Source organism: Ostrinia furnacalis, unplaced genomic scaffold (assembly GCF_004193835.3).
Source record: "Ostrinia furnacalis isolate ACB-3 unplaced genomic scaffold, ASM419383v2 OfSCF0995, whole genome shotgun sequence".
NCBI classification, from domain to species: domain Eukaryota; kingdom Metazoa; phylum Arthropoda; class Insecta; order Lepidoptera; family Crambidae; genus Ostrinia; species Ostrinia furnacalis.
Genome location: NW_021131234.1, coordinates 679432 through 703962, shown reverse-complemented (window position 1 = coordinate 703962; position 24531 = coordinate 679432). Strand labels below are relative to the sequence as shown.

The following is a 24531-nucleotide window of genomic DNA, read 5'->3' as shown; positions in this document are numbered from 1 at the left end:
TGTTAATATATTTGAGTCGAAGTATGTACTTTGAAATTGAAAAAAGAACTGTAGCGATAGGTAGAGTTTATATTAATGGTAATTCACGATATTGAAAGGAATGTTTTTTATTTGATATGAGATAAATGTTTATTGACAATAATATTATTATTAGAAACTGAATTTAGATGTCGTTTTGGAAAATTAACAATGGCATAAATTATATATTGGTTAAATATTTAATTATGTGTTACTTTTCTAAAAATATAACGCTTGTAAAACAAGTTTTATCTTCCCACTTAATAGGGGGCTATGAACAGAACAATATCTCACTAAAAGACAGTACCTAAATAAGTTAGTACTGTTTGAGCATTAGCAAGGTTGAGCTTACGTTGATTGAGGCTCAAATGAACCAGAACATAATAGCATAGTACAAAATCGTACTTATGTCAACTCATGCTCACGACATGGATTTTTCATGGATTTTATAGGTAGTAGTTATGAAAAGCCACTTTAACACTAGCTAAAATGTAAATAGAGACAGTTCAATACAACACAGTTTCCGTATATTGAAATGGTCTCAGAGATTAGCTCGTGCTCTTGTATTGTAACAAAACCCTGATATTCATAATTATTGTAATGATTGCTACTTAATTTACTGTGACTTGAGAAACAATAATTAGATAATGGCTGACGCGATTTATATTTTCATAGTAAGGGGGTAATAAAATAGGTATTTATGGAATTGATTCCGTGAGTTTGGATTGATGGGTTTTGAAATTTTAGTCAGTAGGTATCTAAATAAATTTAAAAATGCCACAATGGAAAACATTGACAATAAATTGGCGTATTATTATATTGACACGTATTTTTTAGATTTACTTTGTAAGTACGTATACATTTTTATACCATGTGCTTGACAATAAATAATAAACTGTGGTATAATTTTGTAAACCAGTATAAATAAAACATTAATGAATGTAACTTGATATTTATATTACAGTGTCGAATTAATAACGTTAACGTATTTTATTATTTTACTTTTTAAGAATTTTAATATTCGATGGAAGAATTTATTCCATATTTAAGATAAATACCTAGTGGTAGACAATAATCTACTCTCTTGTTTAGGGATTTAAAATACATTATTGAAATTTTGCATAAATCGCATGCTTTATGGATGGGATTTGGAATTAAAGACAATAAAATAATGTTTAAATGGAATTTTGGACTGTTTAAATAAGATGCTGACTAAGTGAAACGTAGTCTTAATATTTGAGCCTAACTCATTGACAATAATTGAGAATTATCAAATTAAGTGTAAATATTGCGCATTTTTCTCACCACTATTTTTACAAGAATGGTAGGTATCACTACCGATTTCATGTGCATTTAAAAACTTTTTAGGAAATCAGTAATTTTATAAACATTTGATGAATTGAATTACTTGTTATACATTAAGTAATAGAAAATACTTATCTTTAATTAACGGTACAGTACGGTATTCATACTGATTTTACAATAAAACCAATTAAGGCTCGGAGTAAACGATGAACACACAATCACTAAACAATACTAATCATAATGGCACAATGTGTTACTGAGAAAATGTCAGATGCTTGCCGATTATTATAACTTGTTGTGTAGTTATTAAAATATTTTCAGATACAAAATTATGTTGTCGACTGTACTTTTCTGTCAACGAAAGTACTAATGTTGCTAGAAAAAAAATGATTGGTAGTTTTGTAGTAAAATACAGGATAAATTAATTCATTATTTTTGTCTAATAATTATTATTGTGGGCACTAAATAATTGAAAGGCTCATTTAATTTAATTGTATTATCTCTGATCTACTAATAAGGAAGAAAATTCAACAATAACCATCACAAAGCAATACCTATAAATTCAACTAATCTTTACCAACTTCATATTACCTACACAGATTTACTTAAACCGGAAAAAACTAGTGAAAATTATAGTATTAACTAGTTTTACAAAATACATAACTGCTGTTTTAAAGATATTGCAACATTTGCAACCAACCCCAAAAATAAAAAACTTTATTTAACGTCCGCTTAGAACCAGTGGCGGTAACTTCTTTATTCATACAGTCGACTAACACACTTTTTGGAATTTAAAAAATATAAATGTTGATTAAAATAAATAAAATAAATTATAGTTGATTCCAAAATTATATGTATTCAATATATTAGAGAAAATTCGTTTCTGAAAACTTTACCTATTAAATGTAATGATAGTTTAAAATAGAGTAATTTGAAATCATTTTACACTTTGTAGCTGTAGATGTTGATGCACAAATTTAAGTTTATTAATAAGAATTTTATTAGTAGTTAATTATTGTAAAATGATGTATAGTTAACTGTATACAATACAAATTTACACTGTGCAATTACAGGATGATGGCTTAGCTATTGTCTTCAAAGTTTGTGTGATTTCAAAATACCATCTAAAGGAAGTACAATTATTGCAGCAATATGATTGACACTAATAACATTTAATAGTTTATGTTGATTAATAAGGTAACAATTTTACTTAAATCAGATAATTTACAAAAATACTTAAGTGAAATTTCATGCTCACAAATGTCAATATATTATGTCTGTAAATTCAATAAAAAAATTAACGAAGCATTGTTCCTCATATTTATCGTGTATTTTAAAATATTCATAATAATATTGTGTGTGATTTGTAGCGGCCGTCCAAATAGATGCAATTGTAAAACATTTACGGCCGCAAACGAATGGTGTTATTCCTACTTTAATAGTTCCGTGTTAAAAAGGATTCGTGATTTTAAAAAAAAATCAGTTATCCTAAATTTTAGAAAGTACGTGATATTAATACGTTGTTTTACATACTTGCTAAAAGTTCAGGACTGGACCAAAATAAACGCCTTTTTAACATGGATCGATTCTTTTACCAGCTGTCTTGTTTGATATTTCGAGGAATTGCTTAATCCTTATGTGACTATACCGGTAACTACACAATGTTTGAGGTGTATAATCAATTCTTTTAATATAAGTTTTTATTCACATAAACGCATTATTTTCTAAGATATGAGATAGTGTACTTTTTTATTTAAAAATTATTATCCATCAGTGTGATGGTGATAGCTTGACAATAAAGTAAGTCGCATTTGCATTATTCAATTTTCAACATAGCTTTGCCTATGAGTAATTACTTAGTACAAAATTGGTAAGTTGAAAATGCAACTGAATTGATAAACTGTATTAAATTAAAGTTATTAATTCGTTAGCCTTTTGTTTATTAATTACTACTACTTGTTTTATAAAATTTGAATTTTCTCTAGAGATTGAATTTGGTTGGTTAAGTTTATAAAATGATTTTCTATAGATTATGTTTACGTAAGTATAATTTAAAACATGTTACTTTATAATACCCATTTAAAATACTTATTGCACAAATTTTACATTTAGTAGTTAGTATAAAAAGTAGCGTAAACGGAAGCTTTTTATAAATACCTAACTGCATGTATATATTTACGTGTAAGTTAACACGATTTTGTAAAAAATACCTACTCACATTTTTAAAGATAAATTGCTGTTACTTTTGTGTAATTTATAAAACTTTGACAATAAACCTTTCCTTAAAGTATCGGAGTTTCATTATGTACTATGTGTACCAATTTATACCTACAATATTTTGTTGATTTCTCACTTCAAGATCTACTGTGGCTCGTGAGCAATATCATAACAAATACATTATTCGCTCCAAAAAAATGGCTGCTATATTTCTAAGACCGGTTTCATTATAAAAATGCTGAGGTGTAATTATGTAACATTGAAAATCAATCAGAGCGAGATTTTATTGCTATGAGCGCCCGGCCCATTATTTTTGACAGATTGACATTTTGACAAGCATTTTGGTAGAAAATGGTAGAAAATTTTAATGTTGGTGTAGTAGTCGTATCGTATCAAACATTGCGATCCTATGTATTACTTTTCTCTATGATTGCGATTGCGGTCACTGACTCACCGTCACTCAGAATCTTGTATTTTTATTTTTGTTTCGTAAGTTTCGTAACATTGTTTAGTGTTTTGTAAAGAATATTCATTTTAAGCGTACAGTGCAGTGTTATTATTTAATAATTTAAGTCTCACAATGTCTTTGTTATGATTTCAATCAGTGATTATAATCGACAGGAAGTGTTTTAGTGTCTATTTGTTTTTCATTTTTTGTGCTAATAATTGAATACAATGGCTGAAAAAGTAAGTTATACTATTTAAATCTAGATTAATAAGATATACCTGTTATATTGCCTCTTTGTAGAAACCTTTCGTTGAAACCATTGTAGTGACAAAGAAAAAAAACATGACAAAAAGTTAGCACCTGTCAACAATAGGGAAGCTTTACAATTTTTGGCAATGTAAAGAAAATTCAAAGTGCTATTTATTAAACCCTTTTAAATTTACAAAGTTTTGTCTTATCTAAATTGATTGTGCAGGTGTTGTTTTAGTCTTGAGATATTTTATGTAAATTGTAGGTTATTTATCCAAGTTTAGCAAAGCAAGGCAAATTAAAAAACAATGGTAAGGTGTGGTAAGGATTGTTCAAATGAAATCTGTAATTTGACCTTATACCTATCAGAAGACTGGATTAGATTTTACATGCTTAAGATGTGGAATTGCTGGCTAGATTTTCATTTCATTACTAATTTTCTAACTTTACGGTCAATGCATTTACTAAAATGTCTTACGTTCTAGAAAATCCAAGAAAACCCTCTACCAGAGGAGCAATCAGAGGCAGCTGATAAACCAAAAGAGCCTGCACCGGACAAGCCAACAACAGTCCCCGTACCAATCCCAGTGGAGCCTGTGATAGTGAGACCGTCCGTGCCTTCGTTTACGAAGACTCCGCCCAATGATTTGTATAGGCGGTTGCTACCAGCCGTGCTTTTTGTGCTGACGTTTGTTACTGTGATGACGATGCTGCTTATCTACATGGACAATGCTGGTAAGTAAATAGTAAATGCTTTTTAATTTTGTCTGATTTGAGATGTCTTTTTAATTTATAGTAGAAAAACTAATAGAGGGTTTTTATTATGCACAAAATTGTAGGAACTAAGTTTATAGTCCGTTTAATATTGTTTAGGTTCAAATTCTCTATTTTGTAACATTGTTTAATGTTTTGAGTAGTGTTCAATTTAAGAAGAAGTACCAAGGTCAGCAAATTACATAATTCAAATTACTGATGTCCCTGAAATCTGTTTGTGCCTGCATCATGTATGAGTCACTCTTGTGATGCACCATTAAACTAGTTGATGATAGTGTAGCTCATCACACTCAATTACGTAATAGTGTATTTCCTTATTGTAGTATTGTACTCTGGAATTTTGTAGTGTTTTTCAAAGGGTTTTCTTGTGTAAGCTATATTAAATGGGCATAATGAAGATTTCTTTAAAGTAGCTGTTAGGGGCGCTATACAATTTGTCATGCATTTAATGTCATTCTTTTACGCACTCGCTAGCAAGCACACCTTAGAGCCCTCGCTTACGGCGACTTATTGTCGCACGTTTCGTAAAGGACTAACGTGCGTTAGTCGCATTTGGAACGCACAAAGAAGTGATGCCAATGCCCTACAGCAGCGTGACTGCATCGCTACAAAATGTCGCCGTAGGCGAGGGCCTTAACGTAAGCGCCTTCCCGCCGCAGATCGCGTGAGGGGGGTAAGCACACTTAGGCCGGCAATACACGGACCGCTTGAAGCAGTCAGGGTCGACAGCTTCAAGCTGCGACTGCACAGTGAACTGCAGAGTTCTATGGACGCACATACACGAACCGCTCGAGCAGTTGCAACTGATTCGGGCGGTCGACAGCACGGTGAATTTTCATCGTGCGGTCAAGCAGTCGCCAGCCATACACTAACTGCTCGAGCTGTCGACAGCTCTCGCGCAGTTACCTCCGCCCACTTTCTTCAATCCACGGCGCGCGCGCTTGTGATTTGTTGAGCAGTTAATACCAACTGCTCGAGCAGTTATCACTGGCAGCTTCAAGCTCTTGACTGCAAGAGCGGTCCGTGTATTGCCGATCTTATGTCAATGAGGGCTATCGTTTTAGTGCTCACCAGTTAGCGCCACTGTAGAGTAAGGTCCTGTCACTTGCTAGTAGCGAAGACAGTGGCGTTAACTTGTGAGCGATAAAGTGGTAGGAGGACTATCGTATTTGCACTCATCAAGATGGCGCCACTGTAGAGTAAGGTCCTGTCAATCGCCAGGGGTGCCAACTGTTAAGTAATAATAATAATAATAATTCAAAAGGCGGTGATCCTCAGTACGGCACGCATTGTCCGGAGGTTCCTCAGCCTGTGACCCTGACCACCGGTAGCTTGGGCCCTGCTCCGCTGCCAGCGGGTTAACTATTTTTAAGATTTTTGTTTTTATAATGTATTTTTATTTTTTGATAATTACTATGTAAAAAGAAAAAATTAAAAATAAGAAAGAAAATTGAATAAAAGAAATAATAATAAATAAATTTATTCAATTAAACATTTGGATCTAACAAGGGGTGAACACTGACACCGAAACAAGGTGATATAAAAACGATAGCCCTCATTGATTTGTATGGTCTTCCTTACCCTCAGCGCTGGGAGCGCAGCAGTTCCGTCTGAACATGACGCGCGACTACGAGCTGGCGCGCATCCCGCAGGAGTCGGCGGCGCTGGTGGCGTACGTGCGCCAGCTGCACCTGCAGCCGCGGCCGCGCGCGCCGCCCGCCGCGCCGCCCGCCTCGCCGCGCGCGGACCTCGTCACACGCCTCGTTGGGGACACTGTGAGTATACAGGAAGGCTGAGTGTGTTTACAACAAACGTCCTCACTAGTGAGCGCGTAAAAAAGTGACATTATTATTGTATGACGATTTGTACAGCGGAAAGTTTCAAGAACTAAAATTTTCATACATATGTTTAACGCAGAAGATGTCGAATGCTTTGATGTAAACTCACACTACGCCCACCAATCATGCAGGATATCTCAAATCATACCAACCCGGTCGAGGTAATTGCGTATAACCCGATTAAACTAAATGCGCACCTCCCTGGAATACGACTCTCCCTTGAACTCACACTCGCATGTCTCCCCGCGTTCGCCTTGTCCGTACCAGAGCGTCGATGTGACATCATGGTCACCAGGTGCGCAGTTAACTTGACCAAGTTATATGTACTACGGACAGAAAGTTTTCTTCGCGAAGGTATTTAAAAATATCAACTCAATGTCAACAATATGTAATTTAGCTTGTCTCAGAGTCGAGCACCGTTTCGTTTACATACTGCTACAAAAAGCTATTGTATCGCCGTCTATCGTGGACGTCGTTTGGCTGAATCAGAAAACGTAACGTAGTGACGACGACGAGTGATTTAGTGTAATTTTATGCTTTAACTTTATTACTTTTTCCGCAGCAAAACGGAACATTCGTAGAATTCCTTCCGCGAGGTCCACGGGACCCCACCACGCTTTATCTGGAGAGCAGCCGAGGCTGGGAAGGCGTGGTGGTTCGGGCTGCGGCCAGGGACTACTTAGCGCTTAGGGGCGGAGCCCGAGCGCTGCACGCCTGTCTGAGCCCCACTGTGCATCCTAGAGAGGTAAGATTGGTTAAGATGTATGCCCGTTTTCCTCATCAATCCCTAATTTTTAAGTGACCCCTATGGTAACAACAGGAATTTTGTTTTCATAGGGGTCACTTAAAAATTAGAGATTGATGGTGAAAACGGGCATTAAGCTTCCTCCGAATGAGACCATGGTGTTCAACGTTCGTAGTGGATTCAACTGTGATATGGAACTGCCGTGATGCGATACACTATTTAGTCCCAAGAGACGGAGCTCGGGCGATGTATGTATGATGTCAGCCCGACCATGCATCCTAGAAAGGTAAGATTGATTCAGATCTAAGCTTGCTCCGAATAAGAGAGAGCGTGGTGTATGACGTTCAGTGGATTCAACTGTGATGTGCAACTGCCGTGATGCGGTACACTAAATAGTCCTAAGGCCTCAGCCTCGAATTTCGCGGGCAGCGGGGCGGCGGCGGTAGCGGCGCGGGAGCGGCAGGATCTTATGCGTAAAATCAAATAGACCGGTTCTCGAAAACAGCGGCGCGGGAGCGGGCAACGAGCGTTAGGAATAAATTTGAATCGAAATAAAATTGTCGCCGTTGTTCAAACATTTCGTTCGCGAATAAAAACAAATATCTTGACAACACAACCCCGAACACAGTTTCCTCCCACTTATGGCGAGTGACGGAGCACCGGGGTCTTTTTAGTGGGTATGCCTCGTCCTTCTGACTTGGTGAGCCCCACATAACCTACCCTGTCCCCGCAGGGTAGGTATGCGATTCAACGCATTTTTTCCCTGTAAAAAAAAGGTTCCTTGACTTGATCACGACCCCTCTATCAAGACAGCAACGTCAGAAGAATCGATCAGCTTTTCCTTACCTTTGTGGTCAATAACAATGTTTTTATGTGTATTTGTATCCTCCCCAGGTGACATACCAGTCCCCAGACAGCCATTCAGCAATGTTTTCATCCCGCGTGCTGTGTCTCCCGCTGTACACCGTCTTACTAGCTGCGGAGGCCACGCACGCTCAATACGCACTGCTGGGTGGAGACAAAGTGTTGCCAGCCTTAAAACACGTGCCGTTTGGGGACAAAGTGCGACTTCAGGTGAGTGATACATTCAAACACTTTATTAATTCGTTCGTTCGTTTCAGCCAAATGACGTCCACCGCTGGACAAAGTCCTCCCCTTATTTTTGCAATAACCGGTCCTCTACCAGAGGTCGCGCCTGTAGAGTAACTAAATGTGCACTATTCACTGGCTCACCGTCACACCAAGCGTCTCATTGCGGCACGTCCGTCCTCGCCGGCGTCTGCCGTTCGACTGACTTGTTTCACTCGTAACGATGTCACGTGACTGCCTATCACTTGTGTACGTGAGACAGTGTACTGTGTATCTAGATCGTAGATACAAACAAACAGATCGTCGGTCTAACGAGTGGGAGGACTGCCTGCACGTTTTCTGGACCGTGGTCACCCCCCTGGACAACCTTTGTGCTTCGACGGTTATACGGTTTATAAGCTATGTCTACGCTCCGATCATTGGTCTCTACCACAGGCGCATGACCCTCTCTTATTTACCAGAGGCAAATGCTCCCACTAGGTGGACGGACGATATGGTGAAGGTCGCGAGAGGTGCCTGGATGCGAGCGGCGCAGGACCGGTGTTTGTGGAAATCCTTGGGGGAGGCCTTTGTCTAGCAGTGGACATCTTTCGGCTGAAACGAACGAACGAACGAAATGGAGGATTTGGGTTTGGAATATGGGGTTAAGGAGGCCTGATGTTCGCATATTTGTTCCTCAGTCGTTTTTATGATATCCACAGGAAGAATAGAAGTGCCGGCAATCATACCAGCATTTTTAAACTAATTCAAATTCTGTGTACTATGTGTAGGCACTTAGATCCGGTTTCCACCAAAGCGGAGCTGAGAAGAGACGTGTGTTGAATAACCAATCAGTTATTATTGTTTCCACTTCACGTCTCCGCTCCGCTTTGGTGGTAATTCGGCCTATAATACACGTCCTAAATATAGCTTTACCTAAAAATATTTATCATCAACAAAACGCTCACATGGTTGATCGTCCACAGGTGATAGAATACCGCTCATCAGACCCGGTGCTCCGCAACCAGACGGCCGAGTTCCTGGCCGCACGGAACTACTCCATCGCTGCCCAGTACGAAGACGCCGTGATGTTTGCGCTGCAAGGGGACGCCTAGGAAGGTAGGGGTGGGTTAGTTTGGAAGGGTCGAGTTTGAAGGGTTTTAGGCTGGTTTTAGTGTCACGCGGACTGTCAGTGCGCATCGCTCCGCACAGTCGATCTGTATGAACTGCTAGGGAGCGGAGCGGTTCCTCCGGACCGCATTACTCTAAAACGCTCCCTAGAAGTTCATACAGATTGGCCGTGCGGAGCGGGTCCGCACCGGACGGTCCGCGTGACACTAAAACCAGCCTTACTGATAAAGGGTGAGATTGGAGAAGTTTGGATGGTTTTGGTCGAGTAAATACAAATGAGTAGGTCATCTTCATAGAAACGCACCGAGCGCGGTTTGTATGTGAGCGCGCGCCAATACGTATGCGGCGCGCACGCACACACTGACAAAATTTAGCGGGGACATACAAACCGCGCTCGGTGCGTTTCTATGAAGATAACCTACTCATTTGTATTTACTCTGGTTTTGCTGATGAAGCTGATGAGTTTAGTGAGGTTTGGATGGTTTTGGTCGAGTTCAGACTGTTTTGGGGATCAAGGAACACCAAAGTGTCGCCTAGAGTCCACTTTGATCACCTGGGTGGTCAAATCCATGTGATCAAGGTGATCACCCAGGTGATCAAATCCATGTGATCAAGGTGAATAAACCTTTTGGTCGGGAAGAGACGTCACTGTTGGGTAATTTGGATTCGTTCCACTAAAACAGATAAGACATTTGGATATTTTAAACTCTGCCATTTATTTTTGCCATACCATTGCTAATATAGGTGAAAGTCCGTGGTTTGAAAGTTTGTAATTAATGCCGGTCAGGAAATTCTGCAAAACACTTTGAACTCGACTAATCTCGCCCACACTCGAGTGATTATGGAATCACTCGATGAGGCTGTTTGGGTGGCCAAACAGCCTCATCCTTTGAAGAACACGACGTTGCCTTTACGAATATTCCTCTACACGTTTATACAACTTGTTACACAGCTCACGTTGAGCCATATTGCTCTTGTATGCTTAAGACATCCTTGATAATTTGGCTAGAAACGGTTACAAGACAATGTTAGGTTTACTCTGCAAAACATGACATAAAATCATTTGTAATTCGAGTGTGGTTTGGAAAGTTATTAAACGAACTATTATATCATAATAAAGTTATTTTACTCGACGAAGCTCATGAAAGTTATATTTACCTATTTTTGCGGGAATTAAAGTGTTACTAACAAACTCTTTCACACGTTAACAAAATGTATTGCATCAATTTGGCTGTACCTATTATTTCACTCATTCTGGGAATGAGAGAGTGAGACAAATACATCAACATCGTTTTGCAAAGTAAACCCATTGTCTTGCCGGTCTCATTATCTTAAGAAACTCGCTTTTTCCTCAGAGTCAATGGCACATCACAAATTACGATCACAATTTATAAAAATAGTCTCATAAATTAACTTATTCGTTTTTAAATTTAATGAAATTAATAAAATAGTGTCATCTATTTAATNATAACAATGTTTCATACATAGGTTATAATTATGTCTGTAAATTCAATGAAAAAATTAACGAAGCATTGTTCCTCATATTTATCGTTATTATAAAATATTCATAATAATATTGTGTGTGATTTGTAGCGGCCGTCCATATAGATGCAATTGTATAAAACATTTACGGCCGCAAACGAATGGTGTTATTTCTACTTTAATAGTTCCGTGTTAAAAAGGATTCGTGATTTAAAAAAAAAAACAGTTATCCTAAGTTTTAGAAAGTACGTGATATTAATACGTTGTTTTACATATTTGCTAAAAATTCAGGACTGGACCAAAATAAACGCCTTTTTAACATGGATCGATTCATTTACCAGCTGTCTTGATTGATATTTCGAGGAATTGCTTATTCCTTATGTGACTATACCGGTAACTACACAATGTTTGAGGTGCATAATCAATTCTTTTAATATAAGTTTTTATTCACATAAACGCATTTCTAAGATATGAGATAGTGTACTTTTTATATTTCAAAATTATTATCCATCAGTGTGATCGTGATAGCATGACAATAAAGTAAGTCGCATTTGCATTATTCAATTTTCAACATAGCTTTGCCTATGAGTAATTACTTAGTACAAAATTGGTAAGTTGAAAATGCAACTGTATTGATAAACTGTATATAAATTAAAGTTATTAATTCGTTAGCTTATTGTTTATTAATTACTACTACTTGTTTTATAAAATTTGAATTTTCTCTAGAGATTGAATTTGGTTGGTTAAGTTTATAAAATGATTTTCTATAGATTATGTTAACATAAGTATAATTTAAAACATGTTACTTTATAATACCCATTTAAAATACTTATTGCACAAATTTTACATTTAGTAGTTAGTATAAAAAGTAGCGTAAACGGAAGCTTTTTATAAATACCTAACTGCATGTATATATTTACGTGTAAGTTAACACGATTTTGTAAAAAATACCTACTCACATTTTTAAAGATAAATTGCTGTTACTTTTGTGTAATTTATAAAACTTTGACAATAAACCTTTCCTTAAAGTATCGGAGTTTCATTATGTACCAATTTATACCTACAATATTTTGTTGATTTCTCACTTCAAGATCTACTGTGGCTCGTGAGCAATATCATAACAAATACATTATTCGCTCCAAAAAAATGGCTGCTATATTTCTAAGACCGGTTTCATTATAAAAATGCTGAGGTGTAATTATGTACCTAACATTGAAAATCAATCAGAGTGAGATTTTATTGCTATGAGCGCCCGGCCCATTATTTTTGACAGATTGACATTTTGACAAGCATTTTGGTAGAAAATGGTAGAAAATTTTAATGTTAGTGTAGTCGTATCAAACATTGCGGTCACTGACTCACCGTCACTCAGAATCTTGTATTTTTATTTTTGTTTCGTAACATTGTTTAATGTTTTGTAAAGAATATTCATTTTAAGCGTACAGTGCAGTGTTATTATTTAATAATTCAAGTCTCACAATGTCTTTGTTATGATTTCAATCAGTGATTATAATCGACAGGAAGTGTTTTAGTGTCTATTTGTTTTTCATTTTTTGTGCTAATAATTGAATACAATGGCTGAAAAAGTAAGTTATATTTAAATCTACATTAATAAGGTATACCTGTTATATTGCCTCTTTGTAGAAACCTTTCGTTGAAACCATTGTAGTGACAAAGAAAAAAAACATGACAAAAAGTTAGCACCTGTCAACAGTAGGGAAGCTTTACAATTTTTGGCAATGTAAAGAAAATTCAAAGTGCTATTTATTAAACCCTTAATTTACAAAGTTTTGTCTTATCCAAATTGATTGTGCAGGTGTTGTTTTAGTCTTGAGATATTTTATGTAAATTGTAGGTTATTTATCCAAGTTTAGCAAAGCAAGGCAAATTAAAAAAAAATGGTAAGGATTGTTCAAATGAAATCTGTAATTTGACCTTATATCAGAAGACTGGATTAGATTTTATATGCTTAAGATGTGGAATTGCAGGCCAGATTTTCATGCCTTCATTACCAACTTTCTAACTTTACAGTCAATCCTAGCACTAAAATGTCTCAATTATGTTCTAGAAAATCCAAGAAAACCCTCTACCAGAGGAGCAATCAGAGGCAGCTAATAAACCAAAAGAGCCTGCACCGGACAAGCCAACAACAGTCCCCGTACCGATCCCAGTGGAGCCCGTGATAGTGAGACCGTCCGTGCCTTCGTTTACGAAGACTCCACCCAACGATTTGTATAGGCGGTTGCTACCAGCCGTGCTTTTTGTGCTGACGTTCGTTACTGTGATGACGATGCTGCTTATCTACATGGATAATGCTGGTAAGTAAATAGTAAATGCTTTTTAATTCTTTCGTCTGATTTGAGATGTCTTTTTAATTTATAGTAGAAAAACTATTAAATGAGGGTTTTTATTATGCACAAAATTGTAGGAACTAAGTTTATAGTCCGTTCAATATTGTTTAGGTTCAAATTCTCTATTTTGTAACATTGTTTAATGTTTTGAGTAGTGTTCATTTTAAGAAGAAGTGTCAGCAAATTACATAATGCAAATTACTGATGTCCCTGAAATAATGTTTGTGCCTGCATTGTGTATGAGTCACTCTTGTGATGCACCATTAAACTAGTTGATGATAGTGTAGCTCATCACACTCAATTACGTAATAGTGTATTTCCTTATTGTAGTATTGTACTCTGGAATTTTGTAGTGTTTTTCAAAGGGTTTTCTTGTGTGAGCTATGTTAATGGGCTTCATCAAAGTGGATGTGAGTAGTAGAGGGGAGGATTTTCAGCTATGGTTTATCGTCGTCGTCATTTCAGTCGCAGAACGTCCACTGCTGAACATAGGCTTCCTCCAATGATTTTATCGCCTGGTTAGTATCCTGCATCCAGCACCTTCCTACTAACTTAATGATATTGTCGGTCCACTTTCTGGGTGGACGTCCCACGCTGCGTTTTCCGGTACTTAAGGTTTATCAATCAAAGCTTATTATAAACTGGAGACAAGATGTTTCATCTCTGCTCAGTTTCAGTAGAAATAATTGGTGAAAAATCGCCCTTATTGGTTGGCAAGATTGCCTAAGTTATAATATAGTTCTTGCAACTCAAAAAGGCGAGTGAGCTTTACTTGTGTGTGTACATTTACATGCACATAACGATGTACTTACGTGTAATGTCTATCAAACTTTTGATAAACGGAACAGTAGTGAGCTACCACACATGTAAACCTCATTGGCCTTTGTGAATTACAACAAAACTATAAATACACTCGACATCAAATAAATCGCTGAGCTTGAGCTTGAGCCAACTTTTATGGCTATAAAATTGTTAAGTTGGGATTAATTGCTATCCATCTGTTTTAAAGAGGACACGTGAGTTTATTATTTGGTTTAAAAATTGGTCTAATGAGAGAGATGAGCCCCAAGTGAGGTCTTTTTTCAAGTCCCATTTATGGTATATGTTAATCGTTTATTAAGAAACTAAATGTGTTTTTCTTTAAGTTTATTTATTGGGCTTTCAAATAACACCAATATTGTTGGGGCACCATGATTGTGTCAGAAGAAAATCTTTAAAGTTCGCGTCGCGGAAGGTGCGGTTTATTTGATGTTGAGTAATGCATGGATTACATCACTGTTACCCTCAGCGCTGGGAGCGCAGCAGTTCTGCTGAACATGACGCGAGACTACGAATGTGAAGATACTTTCATCACTGTGTGCCCGGCATTCTTTTGCTTGTTCATATAGTTTTCACTTGCCTTTACCCGCAGCGCTGGGAGCCCAGCAGTTCAGTCCGAACATGATACGGGACTATGAATATGAAGATCACCCGTTTATCTGCTTGTTCATATAAAGATGTGTTCACTTGCCTTTTCCCTCAGCGCTGGGAGCGCAGCAGTTCCGGCTGAACATGACGCGCGACTACGAGCTGGCGCGCATCCCGCAGGAGTCGGCGGCGCTGGTGGCGTACGTGCGCCAGCTGCACCTGCAGCCGCGGCCGCGCGCGCCGCCCGCCGCGCCGCCCGCCTCGCCGCGCGCGGACCTCGTCACACGCCTCGTTGGGGACACTGTGAGTATTGTAGGCTAAGAACTCACGGCGCGATTTTCACTCGCGCCCGCGGCGGTTGTGGAATTGCGGTTTTATTTCAAAACTCACGAGAGCGGTTATTTGCGCGGTTATTCTAAGAACTCACGCGTGCTAAGTCACTGGTACAAAATAGTCGCCCGCCGATCGGGCGGTTTTCGTGCGGGCGAACACCGCCTAGCGGGACCCGATTACAACCGCGCCCGCTGCGGACGAAAACCGCGTCGTGAGTTGTGCATTATTTTTTACACAAGTATCTGCATTCTACAGAAGCTGCGGGCCCGCAACCGCCGCGGGCGCGGGTGAAAATCGCGCCATGAGTTCTTAGCCTTAAAATCAGGAACCATTGTTTAGTCACCTATCATCTGTTTTGCACTGGAGCTGGGCTTTGCAAGTCGAACCTAGACTTCGAACTCCTCTTATGTTTTTCTGATTAATTTCATAGCGGGTACAGTGCCTCGCTGGGGACACTAAGGTGTTACGCGACATGAAGCGACACGTCGCAATACGACCAAATACTTCATTCTAACTTGCGAAACTTGTCGGCAAATGCGCTGAAATCAAAGGACTCGAAGTGCTCCGAAATTGAACACAGTGTCTCATTCAGCTAACTTCGATTTCCGTCAAGACATTTGTCCTCAGTAATTTGTTATACTGAATGATTGAGAATGTAAATTGCAATGGCAGTCGCCACTTGAATACTATTTTGCCATACATGTTGCCTAATGCGTGAATGCGCTAAGACTGAATCCCTCACAAGGTTGCATGAAAATTACGAATTTCGCTTAACTTCCTCGAAAATTCCGTCGAAACGCAGACATAAAGTTTGTGCTCTAACTTTCCTACCTTTTCTGCAGCAAAACGGAACTTTCGTGGAGTTCCTCCCGCGAGGTCCACGGGACCCCACCACACTTTATCTGGAGAGCAGCCGCGGCTGGGAAGGCGTGGTGGTCCGGGCTGCGGCCAGGGATTACTTAGCGCTTAGGGGCGGAGCCCGAGCGCTGCACGCCTGTCTGAGCCCCACTGTGCATCCTAGAGAGGTAAGACTACAGGTTAGACTCTATTACAGTGGTTCTTAACCATTAAGTCACGAGGGACCATTTTACCAAATTTCTATCTTGTCAGGGACCACTTTTTTTTCATAATTCTATGAAAGAGGAGGTCGATTTCTCACCCACTGTGCGCCATTTGCGTTGTGTTTACTCGACTCATCACGTCACGTTACTTGTTTATTACGACGTCTTCACGGACCACTTGGAATGCCTCCAGGGACCACTGGTTAAGAACCACTGCTCTATAAGATAGCTTTGACGACTGAAGTGCAAGTGGTGCGGGATTAACTTGCACTGAGGGGCGGAGCCTGGACCCTACAAGTTTGTCTCAGCTCTGCGGTGTATCCTGGAGAGATATGCTTATTGGTCAGGCTTATGATAGCTTGCTCTAAAGGGGAATAGAAAGCATAGTATGCGTAATGGTGGTTTACTAAGCTCTACGTGGAGAGCAGCCGAGGCTGGGAATGCGTAGTGGTTCGGGCTGCGGCGAGGGACTACTTGGCGCTTAGGGGCGGAGCCCGAGCGCTGTACGCCTGTCTGAGCCCCACTGTGCATCCTAGAGAGGTACGATTGGTTAAGACTTATGCCCGCTTTCCCCATCAATCCCTAATTTTTAAGTGACCCCTATGGTAACAACAGGAATTTTGTTTTCATAGGGGTCACTTAAAAATTAGAGATTGATGGTGAAAACGGGCATTAAGCTTCCTCCGAATGAGACCATGGTGTTCAACGTTCGTAGTGGATTCAACTGTGATATGGAACTGCCGTGATGCGATACACTATTTAGTCCCAAGAGACGGAGCTCGGGCGATGTATGATGTCAGCCCGACCATGCATCCTAGAGAGGTAAGATTGGTTCATATCTAAGCTTGCTCCAAATAAGAGAGAGCGTGGTGTATGACGTTCATAGTGGATTCAACTGTGATGTGGAACTGCCGTGATGCGGTACACTAAATAGTCCTAAGGCCTCAGCCTCGAATTTAGCGGGCAGCGGGGCGGGAGCGGCGGCGGCGCGGGAGCGGCAGGATCTTATGCGTAAAATCAAATAGACCGGTTCTCGAACACAGCGGCGCGGGAGCGGGCAACGAGCGGGCGGCGCACTCCAGTCTAGCGGCGCTCACTTCTTTTGCCCGCAATAAATCGAGCGGTAGGAATAAATTTGAATCGAAATAAAATTGTCGCCGTTGTTCAGACAATACTTATAACATACAAATATTTTGACAACACAACCCCGAACACAGTTTCCTCCCACTTATGGCGAGTCCGTCACTCGCACCGGGGTCTTTTTAGTGGGTATGCCTCGTCCTTCTGACTTGGTGAGCCCCACATAACCTACCCTGTCCCCGCAGGGTAGGTATGAGATTCAACGCATTTTTTCCCCGTAAAAAAAAAGGTTCCTTGACTTGATCACGACCCCTCTATCAAGACAGCAACGTCAGAAGAATCGACCAGTTTTTCCTTACCTTTGTGGCCAATAACAATGTTTTTATGTGTATTTGTATCCTCCCCAGGTGACGTACCAGTCCCCAGACAGCCACTCGGCCATGTTTTCATCCCGCGTGCTGTGTCTCCCGCTGTACACCGTCTTACTAGCTGCGGAGGCAACGCACGCTCAATACGCACTACTGGGTGGGGACAAAGTGTTGCCAGCGTTGAAACACGTGCCGTTTGGGGACAAAGTGCGACTTCAGGTGAGTGATACATTTAAACACTTTATTAATTCGTTCGTTCGTTTCAGCCAAATGACGTCCACTGCTGGACAAAGTCCTCCCCTTATTTTTGCAATAACCGGTCCTCTACCAGAGAGGTCGCGCCTGTAGAATACCTAAATGTGCACTATTCACTGGCTCACCGTCTCACACCAAGCGCCTCATTGCGGCACGTCCGTCCTCGCCGGCGTCTGCCGTTCGACTGACTTGTTTCACTCGTAACGATGTCACGTGACTGCCTATCACTTGTGTACGTGAGACAGTGTACTGTGTATCTAGATCGTAGATACAAACAAACAGATCGTCGGTCTAACGAGTGGGAGGACTGCCTGCACGTTTTCTGGACCGTGGTCACCCCCCTGGACAACCTTTGTGCTTCGACGGTTATACGTTTCACAAACTATGTCTACGCTCCGATCAAATGGAGGCAAATGCTCCCACTAGGTGGACGGACGATATGGTGAAGGTCGCGAGAGGTGCCTGGATGCGAGCGGCGCAGGACCGGTGTTTGTGGAAATCCTTGGGGGAGGCCTTTGTCTAGCAGTGGACATCTTTCGGCTGAAACGAACGAACGAACGAAATGGAGGATTTGGGTTTGGAATATGGGGTGAAGGAGGCCTGATGTTCGCATATTTGTTCCTCAGTCGTTTTTATGATATCCACAGGAAGAATAGAAGTGCGTGCCATACATAAATCATACCAGCATTTTTAAACTAATTCAAATTCTGTGTACTATGTGTAGGCACTTAGGTCCGGTTTCCACCAAAGCGGAGCTGAGAAGAGACGTGTGTTGAATAACCAATCAGTTATTATTGTTTCCACTTCACGTCTCCGCTCCGCTTTGGTGGTAATTCGGCCTATAATACACGTCCTAAATATAGCTTTACCTAAAAATATTTATCATCAACAAAACGCTCACATGGTTGATCGTCCACAGGTGATAGAATACCGCTCATCAGACCCGGTGCTCCGCAACCAGACGGCCGAGTTCCTGGCCGCTCGGAACTACTCCATCGCCGCCCAGTACGAAGACGCCGTGATGTTTGCGCTGCAAGGGGACGCCTAGGAAGGTAGGGGTGGATTAGTTTGGGAGGGCGATGATGGTCGACTTTGATGAATATTGCCAGAGTAAATACAAATGAGTAGGTCATCTTCATAGAAACGCACCGAGCGCGGTTTGTATGTGAGCGCGCCAATACGTATGCGGCGCGCACGCACACACTGACAAAATTTAGCGGGGATTAACGGGGAGTTGCGCCGTATTGGCGCGCTCACATACAAACCGCGCTCGGTGCGTTTCTATGAAGATAACCTACTCATTTGTATTTACTCTGGTTTTGCTGATGAAGCTGATGAGTTTAGTGAGGTATGGATGGTTTTGGTCGAGTTCAGACTGTTTTGGGCATCAAAGAACACCAAAGTATCGCCTGGAGTCCACTTTGATCACCTGGGTGATCAAATCCATGTGATCAAGGTGATCACCCAGGTGATCAAATCCATGTGATCAAGATGGAATAGACCTTTTGGTGGGTATGAGACGTCACTGTTGTGTAATTTGGATTCGATTCCATTAAAACAGTTAAGACATTTGGATATTTTAAACTCCGCCGTCTTGTATAAAATCTTAACATAAATAAATGAAACCGGTAAATAAATATACACATATTTATATAGGTGAAAGCCCGTGGTTTGAACGTTTGTACTTAATGCCGTCTTTGAATAAAATAAATTTTCGTCTCTTGTCTCAGTTAGAAAGGTCTGGAAATTCTGCAAAACAGTTTGAACTCGTCTAATCTCGCCCACACGAGTGATTTCGGTCACATCGTTAGGAGAACACGACGTTGCCTTTACGAATATTCCTCTACACGTTTATACAACTTGTTACACAGCTCACGTTGAGCTATATGCTTAAGACATCCTTGATAATTTGGCTAGAAACAGTTACAAGACAATGTTAGGTTTACTTTACAAAACCACAACAAAAATCATCGGTAATTCAAGTCTTATTTGGAAAATTATATCATGAACTACTATATCAAATGTTCAAATAAAGTTATTTATACTTGACGAAGCTTGGTAAAAGTTATATTAACCTATTTTTGCACACATTACTAGTGTACTCTTGGTCATACATTTTGTTTCACTCGTTCTGGGAATAAAAGAGTGAGACAAATACATCAACATCGTTTTGCAGAGTAAACCCATTGTCTTGCCGGTCTCACTACTTGAGAAACTCGAGTCAATGGCACATCACAAATTACGATCACAATTTATAAAAATAGTCTCATAAATTAACTTATTCGTTTTTAAATTTAATGAAATGAATAAAATAGTGTCATCTATTTAACAACGATGCTCAGAGTTGAGTCGCGTTGCTCAAAATGTATTTTCTAACAAAAAGGCTAAGGCCCAGAACAGACGGTGAAACGCAACTGCGACGAAACTGCAACTGCTACTTACTTTTGAGTTGCATCTAAGTTTCTGCCATAGCGTCCGTTGAGAGACCACACATGACGCGACCAGTTTGAAACTTTCAGTTTCAGAAATGATGATTTGGCAGAAACTTAGATGCAACTCAAAAGTAACTAGCAGTTTCGTTGCAGTTGCGTGTCACCGTCTGTTCTGGGCCTAAGGAATTCCTTTTGAGGTGATTCTACTGCTCATAAGAAAACTCTAATAAAACCAAACATAAATGGAGTCTACAACCCGATCGCGCTAAATGCGCATCTCGCAGGAATGCGACTCTCCCTCCCACTTACCTGCACACCTACCCGCGTTCGCCCCTTCCGCACTAGAGCGTTGATGTGACGTCACGGCTGTCAGCTAACTCGATCGGTTTGTAACTAATAAAGGCTCGGCCAAACCAACGCGATCAGCCGGCGTGCAGCGATGGCGACCTGACTTAAATGCATTAATCGCCATCGCTGCACGCCGGCTGATCGCGTTGGTTTGGCCGAACCTTTACTAGGATTCTATGAATGAGTCTTTTTGCTCATGGCTGAAGTCGCTTTGCTCAATTTTGAGCCACTTTGTCCACTACTTATTGGTGTCATAAAGTTCAAAGTATGCTTTTCATCTAAAATTAAATGTACACGGACTACCTATAAGATGTTGACTAAACGTTCTACTTACTTAAAATTTTTCGTTTGATTCTACGTTATTATAAAACACGTAACTATTTCGCAACTAAATCTACTTCGTAGCTTTAATAAATTATATGCAGCTATATGAACAATCTTAGCAAATTATATACTCGCAACATTTACAATAATTCACTGTCTAATTTCTATTATAATTTGTAGATAATCATAATGTAACGTCAAACTATATGCAACTTAACGTAAACTGATTTTGGAGTTCTAATAAAATTAAATAAATTGTTTACATTTACGCAATTTTGCATATACTTTGGCGGTTAATCGGCTACATCGAAATATGAACAAAATAGGCATAAACTTTTAATTGAATAATATTTAGTAACCAAACAAGGCTATTACATTTCACCTCTTACTTAAAAGCACGAAATAATATCGACGCGTGTGTCCATAAATTACCAATTTTGGGATGACATTTTGAGTAACTCATTACCCAGAATTTTTTTTTCGGTGATAAAAATGTAGTGATGTATATGTCAACGTGAAATTGTGAACTCTGTCAGTTTATAATATAACGCGTTAGATTGTAAACTAACAGTGGGTTAGGTTAGATTGTAATTTAACTACGTCAGATTATAATCTGACGGAATTCACAATTTTACGGTGACATATAGGTGTCAAGATGTGTACACACAAGTATGTACAAATGTTTTTGCAAAGACGCTTTGCAAATACGTTCCCATATACGTTTTGCTATAGGTATGGGAGCGGCAGTTGAGGGTGTTTTTGAGACTTCAACGTCAACGAGACTTCAGAATTATAGTTCCAAAATACTGAACTGTCCTATGCATGACATTGACAGTGGGGCGCCACCGTCGATACCGGATCGCTGGATTCGCTGGTTCCGATTTTTGCCATGTTGGCAACCATATAGTTGAACGATGGTAGCGCCCCCCTGTCATTGAGTTTGGTGGGACAGTTCAGCGTGGGTCATCTATAATTCAAAGTATGCTCTGTCACATCTTAATGTCAATGTCACTCCTCACTCTGTCGTGCCACTCCCATTCCTCAGCCAAGTCACAGTTAAGTCTAGACCCATAATATTTTAACCAAACTAAATCAATGACATGCAATCACTGTCTCGTGTGGTGATATTTATTAGGTATTATTTTTTCAGTGATCTGACATATTGTACTGTTGTTGATTGAAATGGTTAAATGTCAAATTAATAGAGCCAAATTATCTTACTATTAAAAATGATAATTTAATTACATTTACAAAAGATAAATGTGTTTAGTTTAGTTTAACAGATTGTTTTTGTTTGGTTACTAAAATTATAGCCCTCGTAAGTTTACTCATTTGAACATCACACCAGTTTATCGTGTTTGTGTTCCTTAAAAATCTTGAGTAGCTTTTTATCTACTTTCTTAAACCTCGAATCGGAGGAGTCTATCTGGATCTCTTACATTTTATTCTCTAATAATGTCAATAAGTTTAATTTTAAAATAATTCATTTAAGATTTTTAATTATTAATTTCGAATCGTGATAATTTAAGAATAATGATATTTAGTTAATTCAATGTAATGTTAATTTAATTTATTAAGTTTTAGCAATGTAGTAACACTTTTTTAACTTTGCATTTTATATTACTGGCAATAATGATGACAGCTGTAAGTAGGCAATAGCATTTTCACACACTTATAAGTCGACTGAAAAATGTAGTAGGAACGAAATATGCATAAAATAATGGTTTTCACAGAAAAAAGTGCCTTACTAGGGTTTTCATTTGAATATATTTGGTTTTCCTCGTAAATAATGTAGTTAAGACGGTTCCTAGATTTAATAGCAAATTTTGTATGCGATCAAATAGAAGTAACACCATTTCTTAATGTATCATTTAAAACGACAAGTTTTATAGTTTTTAAAGTCTACAAACGCACCGTAGTTACGCAGTGCGCTTATTGTTATAGCAAAATAATTGGTCGAAAATAGAAATATCTGTAGATATTATTTTTGATTGGTGAGGAAATATCAGCACAAAAATGAGCACTGTTAACTTGTCACTTTTAATAAATTTGACTTGAGAAAATTTGCTCAGCCCCAGCTCAAATCTTATCGATGGTTTTAGACGACAAATGTATGGGTTTATCATGTAATTCGATAAAAGTTTAAGCGCATCCTAGGTCTACTGATTGAAATAACCGACAATAAACAATATCGGGTTTTGAAATGTTTCTCAAGTCAAATTGTTGTTTGAATCCCACTAGCCATTTTCTAAATTGCAAGTGAAGACGTAAATTGTAGTATTTTTTAATAGTTTCACTGCCATCTAAGTTTTATGATTTAAATTGTGGAAAGTGTAGAGAATAGGATAAATTATAAAATGACGAATGTAACGGCTCCAGTATTTTGATTTTATATAAATTTTCAATTCGTAATGTACTTTTTAAGTCGATTTGCTCTTATTTACTCCAGGGTTTAATTCGAGTGATTTGGCGATTCTTAAAGGACAAAACATAATTCAAACAAGCATATGAAATGAAATTATCCCGAAATTATAACAGAGTTGAGCATCGTTCCAGAAATTGGTTACTTGATTCGAATTAAAAATTGGAGTAGATAGATATTAATTTCCAGTGATTGTATGAATCTTCAATAGTTTTAACTTCTTGTTTGTATGCGTTTTTAATAATTTGGTTTGAACATCGATATTTTACAACTCGAATATTTTTATTATTTTGTATTATACAATAATTATTATACAGTTTTATTGTTGCGTCATTCCAATTTGATTTAGAATTCCAATAATTTAGTGATTTTCAAAGACTGAATATCGAATATTTTTGTCATGGAATCGCTAATGATCGAACAAATGATGTTCAAATATTTTCTTACGAATAATTTACAGTATTAATTAATTGTATTTGTTTAATCGATGTATTAGGAGTGTAATGGATGACAATCAGCAACTAAGATAATGTTTTAGTTAGTCGTTAATTAATTTAAGAGCTTCAGTTAGAATAGTTTTTTATGCGCTCAATTTTTCACGAATAAATTTTAATGCTTAAAAATTCTTTAACTTTTATTTAAAAGTTATATAAAATTCACCCAGGGCACAACACTACACTACAGGTGTATACTACACACCATAAACTAATGAAAAGATAACTATCTACAATCTACTGTTATGCAAATGGAAAATAAATAAAAAAATGAATCTGAACCTTTTGTATGAAATGGAGAATATTGTCACGGTTATAGTGGGTAGGCCCCGCCCTTCTGGCAGGGAAAGCCCCACATACCCCCACGGATGGTGGGGTATG

At 38.8% G+C, this 24531-nt stretch overlaps 2 protein-coding genes across 4 annotated transcripts; both read left to right on the top strand.

The window, feature by feature from the left end:
* Window positions 1–3997: 3997 nt before the first annotated feature.
* Window positions 3998–11062, top strand: LOC114350850 (protein Star-like). 3 transcript variants are annotated; one of them, XR_003655738.1, is made up of 7 exons: window positions 3998–4227; window positions 4723–4972; window positions 6599–6786; window positions 7412–7594; window positions 8489–8668; window positions 9649–10350; window positions 10386–11062. XR_003655738.1 is itself a non-coding variant. In XM_028301793.1 (6 exons), the coding sequence occupies exons 1-6, from the start codon at window positions 4216–4218 to the stop codon at window positions 9775–9777; spliced, it is 942 nt and encodes a 313-aa protein (XP_028157594.1). In that variant the 5' UTR covers window positions 3998–4215; the 3' UTR covers window positions 9778–11062. The 3 variants fall into 3 exon arrangements, 2 of the variants coding, with proteins under 2 accessions (XP_028157594.1, XP_028157595.1); XM_028301793.1 differs by having other exon boundaries at window positions 9649–11062; XM_028301794.1 differs by lacking the exon at window positions 3998–4227 and adding an exon at window positions 4441–4548 and having other exon boundaries at window positions 9649–11062.
* Window positions 11063–12594: 1532 nt separating this feature from the next.
* LOC114350849 (protein Star-like) lies at window positions 12595–19307 on the top strand. Its single transcript, XM_028301792.1, has 6 exons — window positions 12595–12861; window positions 13344–13593; window positions 15149–15336; window positions 16209–16391; window positions 17915–18094; window positions 19050–19307. Exons 1-6 carry the CDS (start codon window positions 12850–12852, stop codon window positions 19176–19178), a joined length of 942 nt encoding a protein of 313 aa, XP_028157593.1. The 5' UTR covers window positions 12595–12849; the 3' UTR covers window positions 19179–19307.
* The last annotated feature ends 5224 nt before the right edge of the window (window positions 19308–24531 follow it).